At 39.3% G+C, this 13,606-nt stretch overlaps 1 protein-coding gene across 13 annotated transcripts in view; it reads right to left on the bottom strand.

The window, feature by feature from the left end:
* SVIL (supervillin) overlaps positions 1–13,606 on the bottom strand; it is a 199,145-nt gene that overhangs the window by 83,439 nt on the left and 102,100 nt on the right. For all 13 annotated transcript variants that reach the window (XM_081300115.1, XM_081300114.1, XM_081300109.1 and 10 more), the window contains one exon: positions 12,042–12,747. In XM_081300115.1, the coding sequence (XP_081156241.1) occupies positions 12,042–12,747 (706 nt within the window). The remainder of the gene's footprint in view (positions 1–12,041; positions 12,748–13,606) is intronic.

The following is a 13,606-nucleotide window of genomic DNA, read 5'->3' as shown; positions in this document are numbered from 1 at the left end:
ATAAGACTTAGCATCACCATAAAACATTATCAGGGGCTTGCTTAAGAATAGGTTGAGTCAGCATTTATAAAATGAAAATCATACACAGAAAAGGCTGGGGGTGGGAGACTTACTAGACTCCATTGATTCATTAAAACTCAGAAATGGAACTGGCCAAAAAACAATAACTATTACCAGGGCAATGAGCAATGCAAGTCCAAATTGTTATATATAATAAACACACAATACATATAAGAAGAAATAGACAATTTTATGTGAAGGCATCCTGCCCAGAACCTGGTGAGCCCTTCCAAACACTAGTCTCCTCTGTTTTTTTTTTCCTTCAAAGACAACAGAGCACTGCAAGTTTATGAGTTTTAACAAGATGATATATTTAGAAACGCCATTCTGAAGTCATGTGATTTTAGTAGGCACCAGTCGTGCCTCACCAGGAGAGTTCACACTGGCTTAAGTAAACTTCAGGCAGCAACAATTTAGAACATTTCTCCAAGTAAGGCTTTCAGGACTCATGTACCTGGGGGAGGTTTTCCACCACCCCAAACAGAAAAGAAAGCAAAGAGGATGAGGAGAGATCTAAATTAGTTAAACACTCCTGGTGCATAGGACATCTGGGGTACTTCTATCTACTCTCTCATACAAAGTGGTCAACCTCAGTTGTACTAGCAAAGCTGGATGCTGATGGTCACCCCCTTATCTCCCAGCCTTCTTTATTGATTCCTCCTCACCACCCCCACCAGAGAATCCTCAGAGTGATGTCCTGCCCTCCTCACTTCTCCATCAACAATTGAGGCCTTGATCCAGCTTTCAGTCTGTAAAGGATCCTCTAGGTTTATCTCCATGTGATCTCCCACCCATAAATTCCAGACTCCTAGATTCAACTGGATACTTGACATTTTGAATATCTAATGTAGACATGTTAATACCTAAGAGAGACATAATATAGACATCTTAAGTTTTACATGTGCACAGACTTGGGGTGTAGTGTAAAGTGGTAAAGTGCACCTACTTAATGTGCAAAAGGTCCTGAGTTCCATCTCCAGCACCATCACCTCCAAAAATATGTAGCATATCTAGAAAATGAGCTCTAGATTTCCCTCCAAACCAACATGTACTGGAGTCTTCCCTATATCAGTGAATGGCCAAACAATGGAGACTAACCTTTGCCTTCTCTGCTTTTCCCACACTCCACATCTAAGTTATCAGCAAATTTGCAGGTTACCCTCAAAACATAAGCTCATCCCATTACCTCTGCTGCTATTATACTAATTCAAGCCACCACCGCCCTTCACCCCAATTGCTGAGATGACATAATTATTCTACCTATTTTCATCCTTGCCTATCTATAATTTAGCATCAACTTAGCAGACACAGTAAATCCTGGAAAATGTAAGGTATATTGGTCATTCCGCATTTTGAAACCATTATATGGCTCCACCTATCATTTAGGGTATAACCCAAAGCCCTAACAAAGGATTCCAACCCACATCCATATATCTCACTGACCTCATCCCCATCCCCCTCTCCCTCCATGATATCTCTCCTCACTAGGACATGTGAAAGTCTTGAGAGAAGAGACTTTGTTCACTGTGATTATCATCAGAATTCAGCACAGTGTATGTGGCAAATAGCAGATATCAGTAATATTTGTGAATGACTTGTTGAATAATTATTTCCACAACTCCATGAGGCAATCTCTTTGTGGCGTTGGAGATTGAACCCAGGGCCTCACATATGCTAGGCAAATACTCTACCACAGAGCTCCATTCTCAGCCTATTATGAGTTATTCTAATCCTCATTTTATAGATGAAGAAAATGATGTACAAAAACAATATATGAACTGCTCAAGTTTGAGCTTGGACCTAGAACATGGATCCCCAAGCCTACGTTCCAGGCCCAAGCAAGGGGGACATCAAGGAGTTCCTGGTCACATCCACAACTGTGACCAGATTAATATGTCTCTCTTGGGTGCCTATTATACCCCCAACAAAGAGTTACCCAAATACCTATAAATTCCACAAAACCCAATTACCTTCCTCCTCTGGTTCTCCAGTATATACCTCAAATCAGAGGAGTGAGGCAGCCAAAGCTCTTGGACTGACTTTTCCTCCTTATAGACAACCTGATTATTAATGTAGTATGGCTAAGAGATGCCCAGACTCAGATTTTAAGATATATATTTTATAAAAGTACAAAATTGATTTCTGAGACCAAAGAGATATTGCTTTAAAGAAGTAGCTCAATAACAGGTGAGATTTTAAAAATATGAACAAAACAGAGAGCATAACTGAATAGTGCCAACTACTGCTTTCTTCGGTTTGCTTTTTTTCTTTAAATTATGCATGGATGCTGTAATTTTATAGTGTTATTTTGCACTGTTCTTTAATGTAATGTTTAATTATTTTTGATAATTGAGGCTTGGTTAAAAAACAATGGAGAGGCAGTAAGACTAGGAGTGTGGATCAGTGGTAAAGCACAGGCTTTGTATGTGTGCGGTTCAATCCTTACTTACTTCAATCCATGCACACACAAATACCCCGCAAGCCACACACAAAGTAATGGGAAATAATTCACTTTATACAACATAATGAGCCAAACTGAACATGTGATACTCTTGGGCTACAGCAGTTGTTAGTTGTATAGAGTTGAGAGTGAATGGTGGTAAACAGAGGCAAAATGAATAATGGGGACATTTTCTATCTCGACTAGAGTAGTTGTTATATATTTACCCAAACTCATCAATCTAGGTTGGTGCTACACCAGATATTCTAAGGGGATCCAGTTTCTGGCTAATGAATGGATGTTTCCTTGCTGGATTAAAGGAATCCAGGCAATGGGTAGCTGCTATGGTTTAGAAGCATACCCCAAAGGCTCAGGTATTAAAGGCTTAGATCCCAGCCTGTGGGGGTAGGGGGAGGTGGTGGTACATTTAGGAGGTGGAGCTTAGAGAAAGTAAGTTAGGTCCTAGGGGTATGCCCTTGAGGGGATATTGGGTGCCAGCCTCCTCTTTCTCCTTTGCTTCCTGGTCTCCATGTGACTTCCTCTGTCACATGTTACCATCAGGATGTATTGTCTTGCCATGGACTTAAGCAATGGGGCCAATGCTATATTTGATGGAAACCATGAGTGAAACCAACTTTTCCTCCTTATAAATTATTATCTCTGGTATTTTGTTACAGAAAACTGACTAATACAATAATCTTACTCATGAGAGTAGCCAAGGCTCAGTCCTTCAGGGCTGAGAACTGAAGTCACCAAAATAGCCAATGATTTATCACTCACTTATCATAATTCACACTTGGAGCTTAATAAAATTTATGACAACACTGACTCAAGACATAAAAAAGAATCCCAACCTCAAACAGAATGGTAAGAGCCTTGTGATATGAACAAGTGTGACTCAGTGTATTCTGCTAATTGGAGTCACTGGTCTGTGATTAGATAAAAGGCTTGCACCAGAATGAAAACTAACATCAGTAAGCCCAATGGTTAATTCAGTTGACATTTTCCTTATAGCATGACTTTCTCAATGAAGGAAACAATCCACAGTTTACATTCAAGCACAAGTCTCATACAGTTTGCAAATTGGCTGATGAACAGTTTGCAAATTGGCTATTTCAACTGGCACTGCTGTAGCTTGATTACACTTAACCAGAGAAAAGAGCAGAAAAGTCATTCAAAAATGATTTGTTGAGCTGGGGATTTAGCTTAATGGTAGAATACTTTTCTAGAAAGTGAAAGGCACTGGGTATGATCCCCTGGTACTGCACAAAACAAAAATGATTGATTGAGTCACCAGATATATGCTGGATGCTGAGCAGAACCTAGGAAGAAGATATGAAAATGAGTCAGCCAAAGTATCCATCATTCCTTAGGATTCAAGTAAAGAAGGGCTATTATTGAAATCATCCTAAGCAATCTTGCAAACTGGTATAATACCAAATCCATGGTGCCATGTTTGGGGAACCCTGATAAAATAACTAAAATCCTCTTATGGGTATGGAAGCTTGGTTGTAAGGTATTGGGCATCTGTCTATCCTTCCTAAGATGAGAGGAGCAAGGAAAGCTGCATTTGTGGAAGCTCATTTGAGTCATCATCTCCTTCTCCTCATTTCTCTTCCACACGAATCATCATCAACCACAAGCCACACTCATAACATAGGGCTCCCTTCACCATGCCTGGCTTCAGCACCTAATGTGTCTGGGGAAATGACAATCTGATCACGGCAAGAAAAGAAGAAACACCAGAGAATATGTAAGAGAATCCAAAAGTGATTCAGAGGACTATTAAGACAGCGAGAAATCCACAAAATTCTGGAAAGGTCAAGAAACCAGGGCAGATGGGAAGGTGGACTCTCCCCTGGACACGTTCTCATTTGTCAATGGCCTTATTGGAATTCGATATCGAGATGCAATCTGAGCCCTGCAGAGCACAAGTGGACCATTACCTACCTGTGCTACAGACAGTTCCCTTTCATCAACTTATCCCAAGATTGGACTAACTCCTTTGGCAGTCACATAAAGAACTTGCTGTCAACTAAAACTCTTAGGTCTGTTTCCCATGAACTGCGGTTAAATCTGGTTTCTCCAACCCTGAACTCCTACACTGATGTTTCTTTCCTCTCTAAATACAAGACTTTTATTAAATTTCATCTTGTTAGTTCCCAAGTTCTATCGCTGGGAAGAGTGTCCCCCAGAGGTTCATGTGTCAAAGGAGTGGTCCCAAGCATGGCGCTACTAGGAAGTGGTGGAGGCTTCGTGGTAGGAAGTGGTGTGGTAGAGACCAGTGGGGGTCCCAAGGTCACTAGGAGCATGCCCTTGAAGGGGAATGTGGGATCTTGGCCTCTCAGTCTCTTCTTTGCTTCCTGTTTTGTGATGTAAGTGGTTTGCTTGCTCACTCATGGAGCTCCCACCGTAATGTGTTATCCTTACCCCAGGTCTAAAGTGAGGGGGGCTGCCTGATTTTGGACTGGAACCTCCAGAACCATGAGATAAATAAAATTGTTTTTCTTTATAAGAGAATTGCTTCAGGTATTTCACTGCAGACACCACAGGTCCATGTGCTCTTGTCCTCAGAATTTCATTCTCTTTTCTTTCTCTTTCCTCTACGCTCTCATCCCTGTTCTACCTCTGCTTCTCTCCCCTCCCCTTATTCTTTCGGTCATCACACTTATTTATAAATCTGACCAGAAATCTGATCACTCTACCTTCATGTCCCCAGATGATTTAAGGAAATGCCAAATAGGACCAGGTGAATGACAAAGTCCAGTCTTTGTTCTCTCAGGCCTGGGTAACTGCAACCACCACTCATTTTGGCCTCCCTGACTATAATTGATTTTCCTTCAGAACAATTCTTCACATTCCACCAGAGTGATATTTCTGTAGTACATCATTTGTTGTCCTCCCTAAAACACTCTTTAGGCACCTCCCTGAAGAAGACACAGCTCAATGCCTTGTCAGGGCATCCAAGGTGCTTTGTGACTCACCTGGCTGTCCAGTCTTTCCTCATCCCCTCTTGCCAGGGATACCTGGGTGTCTGTGCCTCCTCACCTGCAGCAGCCTCCCCTCCATATCCAGCAAACTAACCATATCCTATGGATTTAGCTATGACCACTTCTCTAAGGGAAAATAATTAATACCCCATCCCTGATACTCCTATAGCACCCGATACTGGTCTCTAGAACCATAGTCACCCCTTGTGTTGTAATTATTTTCCACATTCTTAAAATGATATTCCCATCTAGGAATGCAAGACCTGTCATATAGAGGGCTCAATATAATATTCTTGAATGATTAGCTAAGCTACCTTAGAGCTGAAATTGATCTGTACAGATGGACAGCCGCCCAATGAGTTTGAAATCACCTCAGATTATAAATTTCCATTTTGTTTATGAGGACAAAGCTTTTTAAATGCCTTGTCTAAATCTAAATAAAAATTTAGATTTCTGTAATGTCACTGATCTGATCTTTTTTTCCTGAAATTTCTATACCTTCAAAGGACAAAAGTAGCAAACTCTTTTCTGCTATGACGGAAAATAACACTGAATTAAAAATAAAAAGTGAGGTGTAGAAGAAAAATCTCTTCTTTCAGAAGAAAAGTTCTTTCAGAGAACTTGAAAGAATGGATGGATGATGGATAAAAGTTTGAGTTTTATTAAGGTACCCTATTGTGTCAATTGAGTTACTTTAAAAATCTTTAGGTTTTTCTGTCCATGTATAAAATAGATTTTTAAACTAAATAACCTCTAGTTACTTCTGGTTCTAAGAGTCTAAAATTCTTCACACAGAGAATTTATTTTGTGATTGTGTGAGTTGAGTCATTTCTCCATAAGGCAGAGGTGATATCCCCTGGAAGAAAATGGTAGGGTTACCCAGGAACAGAACAAGGAAGTGTTGACTTCAGATATAACAGAATGATTTTTGATGTGGCGAGTGGCCGATGCAGAGTTATATTACCAGGAAATAAGAACTCACCCTAAGTTTTCATGGAAGCTAGGAGTTGGTTGCTTTTGGTTTGTACCTTTAAGTATATAACAACAGGCTTTGGCTCTCTATAATTCTAGGAATTAACAGAAAGTGCCTCCTGCCACCACAACAAAGTAACATCTAGCACAGTAAAATTAGCTCCAATAATACAACATCTTCTAAAAATAACATATTATTCAGCTTAAGAAGAATGTGCATTAACTTCTGCATCTCATTAAAATTAACAATTGATTTTCTAAGAGTCACCTATTTGGGGAAAAAAATACCTGTTTTCCATATATGCATGAGTATGTGCATGTGCAAGGGCACACTCAGACAAAATTTTACACCTTTAAGTATAAAAATTTTTACAAAATTTCAAGAGTTTGGCACATGTGAACTTTTAGCTAGCATAGATTGCAGGCTGGTAATCTGGGAGACATAATAATATTTAAGTCAATGAACAGGAATTGCCAGTGAAAACAGAGCTATATGGAACAAACAAGCAAACAAACAGGAATGATTTAACTATCATTAACAGCCAAAAGTTGGCACAGTAAGGTGAGGAATGCAGATTTTGGGGTACACAATAAGGGACTGAAAGATGAAAGGGGCTCCTTTCTCATAATAGAACAAATGTGTGAGATGCGTTGAGGGTTACTCTTTAGAGATGGATCTGAGATCTCTTTTCCATGAAGCTCTGCCCTGGCTCCTGGAGCATGTTACAGAATCTGCAGCCAGAGTGGACAGGAGCTGAGACAGAAGGCTGACCGCCAAGCAGTCTCCTGTCCTATAAACATCTCTATTGGTGTGTGGACACAGAAAATCAACAACTCAAACCAGGAGAACCTGAGTCTGAGGAAATGGTTTTGAGATTCAAACTTCTCATTGGGAGATGAGCAAACACAATAAGAGGTAAACTACAAATGCCTACACAAGCCCCTTTCTTTCTTAGTGGCTCAGTTTGCAAGTTAAGGTGTTGCAGAAAAGCTTCACTCTGGAGGGTACCCTGCTTCATCTTCTTGAACCAACCTGCTTTTTTCTTTTATCACTGAATCATACAACAATGCAATGTATACAAATACTAATTCAGGTTCACTTGACAAATGTTTATTGAACTCCTACTATGTTCAGAGTACTGAGCTGAAAAAGCTCTGAGAAGTAACAGGTGAATCAGATATCAATCTTGGACATCCATGAAAACCCTTGCATCATGTTAGGGAAGACAGCATTGATTTCCACATCCCTCAGAGTCCATGAGGAGCCTGCAGAGTCATCGTCCATCAATAGCCACTCTCCCAAGGTCAATAAATAACAAGGATCCTCTAGAGAGGATCATCACTAGAAAATGAAGTGTAAGTTCCCTTTCACTTTCTCTTTGCTAGGCACATAGTTTAATGAGAATAGTGACAGTTGATGCTCAAGCAAAAAGCAGCTGGGGGCCCAAGGCCATGAGTTTCTTACTCACAAAAGTAACAAATATGGTACATTTCTATTTTTTTTCTTTTAAAATAATAGTTGCACAAGATAGCAAATTTAACAAGTCTTGGGGTCAAGATTTCTAGTTGTAGCAGGAATTCAGATATTTAAAAATTTGAATAATCCATAGGATTATCCATTTATATATATAATAAATGAATAAACCTATGGATTATTCTAAAATTCACTGTGGATGAATTAACAAAGAATGATTCATTTCAGTAACACTACCCTCTCCATAAAACATAATATCTAAAATTCCATATAGGGTTCGGAAGGATTGGAGGAGTATGGGCTGGGTGTACATTCTTAGTTTTCTTCAGAACAAAGTGTCATCTGAATTCTTGGGCAACTAACAGGATTTTGGGGCTAAAGACCTTGTAACAATCCATCAATATACTAATTAACTTTTAAAACCTTCTTTATCATATAAGATGAATACTAAATGATTCCAAAATAAATACATGCCTTAGGCAAATACTACCCTAAAGACTGTTGGTTAGCCTACAATGTTTAAAAACAGCTCAGCACAGTGAAGTATCCACATACTAATGATTCTCCTATCCACAGGCACAGGCGTGTGCCAATGGGAGTGTATACAAGGGCTCTCAGCAAGAGACTCCAGCTCACATTTGAATTTCGAGGGCACTGTAGATAATCTTTGGATGGTATATTCATGACTAGTGTGTTCATACTTAATGAAAGAAAACAATCTCCTGCTATTTAGCACAAAATTATGACATGGGAATGTGTTGACTCAAAGATTTACCAGCCAAAAATGTTGGCAGAGCTCAGTGATGAGAGAGTAAAGTAGAAAGAAAAATATTCCATTTCAGGATAGAACACACCCATGAAAAAAATGAAACATTAAAACTGTCTTGTGGGGGCTGGGACTGTGGCTCAGTGTTAGTGCACTTGCCTTGCATGGGTGAGGCACTGGATTCGATTTTCAGCATCACGTACAAATAAATAAAATAAAGATCTATAAACACTAAGGGAAAAAATATTTTTTTAAAAAACTGTTTTGTGGGCTGGGAGTGTAGCTCAACGGTAGAGTGCCAGCCTAGTATGCACAAAGCCCCAGATTCCAACCCTGCCTGGCAAACACAAAAACAAGACAAAACCATCTTACAGTTATTGTTACTTTATTTGTGGATACTTTTTCTCTTGCTTTTTAATCTTCTTAAACTTTTTTGCTACATATTTTCATATCAAATAACATTATTATTTTCCTTTATGGTTATTCAGGTCACAGGGTGTGGTTTCTTTTGTTAGTGTTTTAGGTTAGAAAGTATTTTTTTGTTGTTGTTTATCTTGCTTCCTCCCAAATAGAAATCAGACAAGAATGACTTTCTGAAGCTTGAATTTCATGATTCTAGATAAAGGACATCTAAGCAGAATATTAATCCATTTCAAATGCACCTTTACAAACTGAATAACTATAGTCACTAAAAAATAAACTTTAATTTTTAAAAATATCATATTCTTGGGGCTGGAGATGTGGCTCAATCAGTAGCGTGCTCGCCTGGCATGCGAGGGGTGCTGGGTTTGATCCTCAGCACCACATAAAAATAAAATAAAGATGTTGTGTCCACCGAAAACTAAAAAATAAATATTAAAAAATTCTCTCTCTCTTTTTAAAAAAATATCATATTCTTCACACATTATTTTCCATCTCTCTTCATGTTTATATAAATGGATCTCAGGTGTTTTCCTCATATATATGATGAATGGGTTTGTCTTTCTTTGCCTGTGAATAATAAGATTGTACACCTTGAGTGGCTTAAAAAAATAAAAAGCAAGTGCCTGTACTGGCATTTTTTTATAATGTGATTCTTTCTAACTTTTCTTTATGAAAGTGAAGCTAAGACTGGGCTTATGAAGACTCTGGTAATATGGCTCTTCAAATCACCTTTAAAGAAGTGGCTCTTTGTTGTTACAGGGCTCAGCAGGAAAACAAACCTCTTTCCTACGCCTAAAGACTTTCCGTTTTTCATATCTTTGCATATTAAGATTTTAACATGAGGCGGAGCATGTGGCTCATTGGTAGGGCACTTGCCTAGCATGTGAGGCCCTGGGTTCCATCCCTAGCACAGAAGGGTGAGGTCTCAGAGAGTAGGGTTGGGTGGGGGTGAGGGGGCAGGTAGAGATTTTAACCCACAAACTATCAAGTATATCAAATATCCTATCTTTTACCTGGAATGTTCAGCAAAGTTTTAATTATGATCACAAATGATTCAAAATCTTACTGAGCATATTTTCAATTCTTTTGCAGCGCCTTATGAATGCTAGACAGGTGCTCTACTACTGAGCTAAGTCCTCAGCCCACTGAGAACCTATTATATGTGACCTAGGTGACTAACCTAGATACCTTGACAACAACTTGAAACAGCAGTCATTGTATGACAATTTGAAAGTAGATTCTTCTTTTTTGGGTGCCAGGGATTGAATCCAGGGTCTTCTGCCTACTAAGTATGTGCTCTAGTGCTGGGCTAACTCCCAATTGTCCCCCACCTCGCCCACTGTTTAGGCAACATAATTGTATATCTTTAGTATTTTTTCTAAATTGGAATCTATTAGGTTTCTTTGTCCTATCTACAAAACACACAAAGGATTACCTTTGACAGAGAGTGACAAAGCTAAGAACACTGTTTCTGTGGTGAAGTGTTAATTTACCAAACAAAATATCTCCCCTTTCAAAATGTGAAAGAACAGATTACAGTCTCTCAGATTTAGGGAATTAAGTCCCAAGTCTGAACAAAGGTCCTCAAACATACATTCTTGGGATGAACAGTATTTATTTATCTTAGAAGCTGACATCTTCAAATATTTCAGTTCAGATGATCAAATAAGTAGGGACAGATCTTTGGCTTAATAAACTTCAATAACTAAAATGATCTGCTTCAGGCATATTACTGCTACTTTAAAAAGAGACCAGGTGTTGTTCATCATTCTGTCCCAAGGTGAATCACACAGGGGTATTTTCCAACACACACACACACACACACACACACACACACACACACACTTTTCTAACACACCTGTATACATATTTTTCATAGAATAAATTTGCTTGACTGTAGCTTCTCATCCCTCCTCAATCCACCTGTGAAAGTACTGCTTGTTTGAAGTGAAAAACAGACTTAGGAATCTACCTAGACTATGACTCTAAACCCTTAAAGAGGATGTCTTAATAAATTGTGCTTTAAATATGATCACCACGCTTTTTCAGTTTAAATTTAGAGGCAAACACATAGGCTCTCCTGGCATTTGACTTTCTGAGTTAGCCTCTCTCCCAGTTTTCCCCCATAGGGAGCTATTATTTTTGGTAGGTCCTTTTCCACAATGGTTTCTCTTAATGTCTGTCCTTTTTAATGATGTGTCCTTATACACAACTGTGTCTTAGTGTGTTGACACATAGTGACATGCAATGTATACTACAGACATTCTGCACCCTAAATTGAGAGACTCCCACTAGTGGATCTTGCTCCTTCTGCTGTGATTCTAAACATCAAAGACAAAATCAATTGTGAAAAACCCTAAGTCTTAAGCATAACTACAGAAAAACAAAAAAGATAAATTATGAAAAACAGGTAAGAAACACAATAAAAAGAAGAGTCCTGAAGGGAGACTTCCATGAAAGTTTAGAGACACCTAAAAAGTTTGTTATTTTCAAAAAGAACATACAAATCGTACATACAAAAAGGATACGAGCCTTCTTGCTTTAGTAGCACTATTTTGGGGACCAAGGATTGAACCTAGGGGTGCTTAACCACTGAGCCACATCCCCATCCCTTTTTAATATTCTATTTAAAGACAGGGTTTCACTGAATTGAAAGTGCCTAAGTTACTGAGGCTGGCTTTGAATTTGCCATCCTCCTGCCTCAGTCTCCTAAGCTGCTGGGATTATAGGTCCTGGGCTTTGCTAGTAGAACTTATTTTGATATTATAGAAGTTACAAAAAATATCATTGTTCCAATAAGTGGAGACCTGAATAGAATGCCAAGAATATGCAAACTCTACCACACAGCAAGGCAGAGAGAGAGGGTACAGGTGTTTTCCTGGATTTGGGATGGTTAGTGCTGGGCTGTGTGCTTACCTGGACCGAGCCTCTGGGGGCAGTGTCTGGTCACCACTGGAGTGGCTCAGGGAGGCAGGATGTTGAAGAGAGGAGCTGGACATTTGCTTTGGGGGCCTTGGCACTTCAGTAAAGGAGGAGTCTCGCCCAGCAAAGCAGGAGTCTCGCCCAACGAAGGAACAGTCTCGCCCAGAGAATGAGAAGGATGAGGAACTCTCAACTGTTGGGGACAGGTCTTGAGCCTGCTGGGTGGCACTCAGCTCTGGACATCCTCTTTGGTTTTCTATATTTAGCAGCACCTCCTTATCAGAAACCTCACTTCTGTGGAGGGCATAGTCCCTGGATTCCACTGCACAGGTCCTGAGCCCCATAGTCTCAGTCCTGGAGTATGGAGAACTCAAATCTTTGCTTGATTTTTCTTGCTTCTTACAATTTCCTCCCCGTTTCTCAACAGCATCAGGGTCTTTCCTAGACTTGGTATACCGAGATGAATATTCAGAGTCTACTTCAGGATCCAGAGTCAGCCCATATTTTTCTGCCAGCTGACGTCTCCTTTCTGCTTTGTACCTTGCAATTCTTTCAGCTTTGGACTCAAGACTGTGGGTGTCCATGGTACTTGAACCATATGGTGAATCGCCATGGACCCCTGGGGTTTCTGTGCAATATTTGGATTGAACTTGTTTTTCTAAAGAAGATTTAGACGTTTCTTCCTCTTCGTTTGATCGACCTATGAGAAGACCACATGGATAATACATACAGGTTCCAGGAAAAACTTATAGTTACAATATTTACACACATAAAGAGATTCTATGCTGCACATAATATGCACTGAAGTGTTTGTGCTGTAAGGAACTGATTTCTTACGTAGGTCTACAGACCTAAAATGATTCACCTGGGCTGCTGAACAAGTCTGAGAGCTGGGGTAAAGTGTGTGAAGGTCACACAGAAACCCAGTCCTGCACTCCCCAGGGCCTCCTCAGGCCTTTTTCAGTGCTTATTTTCCCTTAATTCTTTTCCTTTTTTTTAAAATTAATACTTCACATGTGAAGCCAAAGGACAATTTTAGATTTTTCTAGAAAATACAGCACATATGGTAACTGCTGTAATTTGACAAGTGATAGGTTGTGGTTTCATAGGATCTGAGAGTAAGCACAACAATATGGCCTGTCTCTCTCTCTCTATAAAACCTAACAATATGTAACATATATGATTATATGTATATTTACAGAAGTGGCTTTTTTCCAACTGTAGCACATATGTATGATGTAGAGGATGTCTAACAAGAAAACACATAAAGGCAAAAGCCCAAATCACCAATAATCACACTATGTACTAATATACTCACAACTTGACATTTTTATGTATTTCTTTAGTCTTTTTTAAGCCTTATAATATTCTATCCAACAGGCATTCCATAATCCGTTTAACCCTTGCCATATTTCTGGGCTTATGTTTCTAACTTTTAATCAGCCTGATTTTCTGATAATTATCATAGCAGAACAATGTATGACAGTAGAATTGCTTTATCAAAGGGTACATCATTTTGAGACACATGCTAGACTGTTAAATTTCTATAAGTGTGCAGC

The sequence above is a fragment of the Spermophilus citellus genome (assembly GCF_964194105.1).
Source record: "Spermophilus citellus genome assembly, chromosome: 6".
NCBI lineage: Eukaryota > Metazoa > Chordata > Mammalia > Rodentia > Sciuridae > Spermophilus > Spermophilus citellus.
This window is presented reverse-complemented; position numbering and strand designations above follow the sequence as displayed.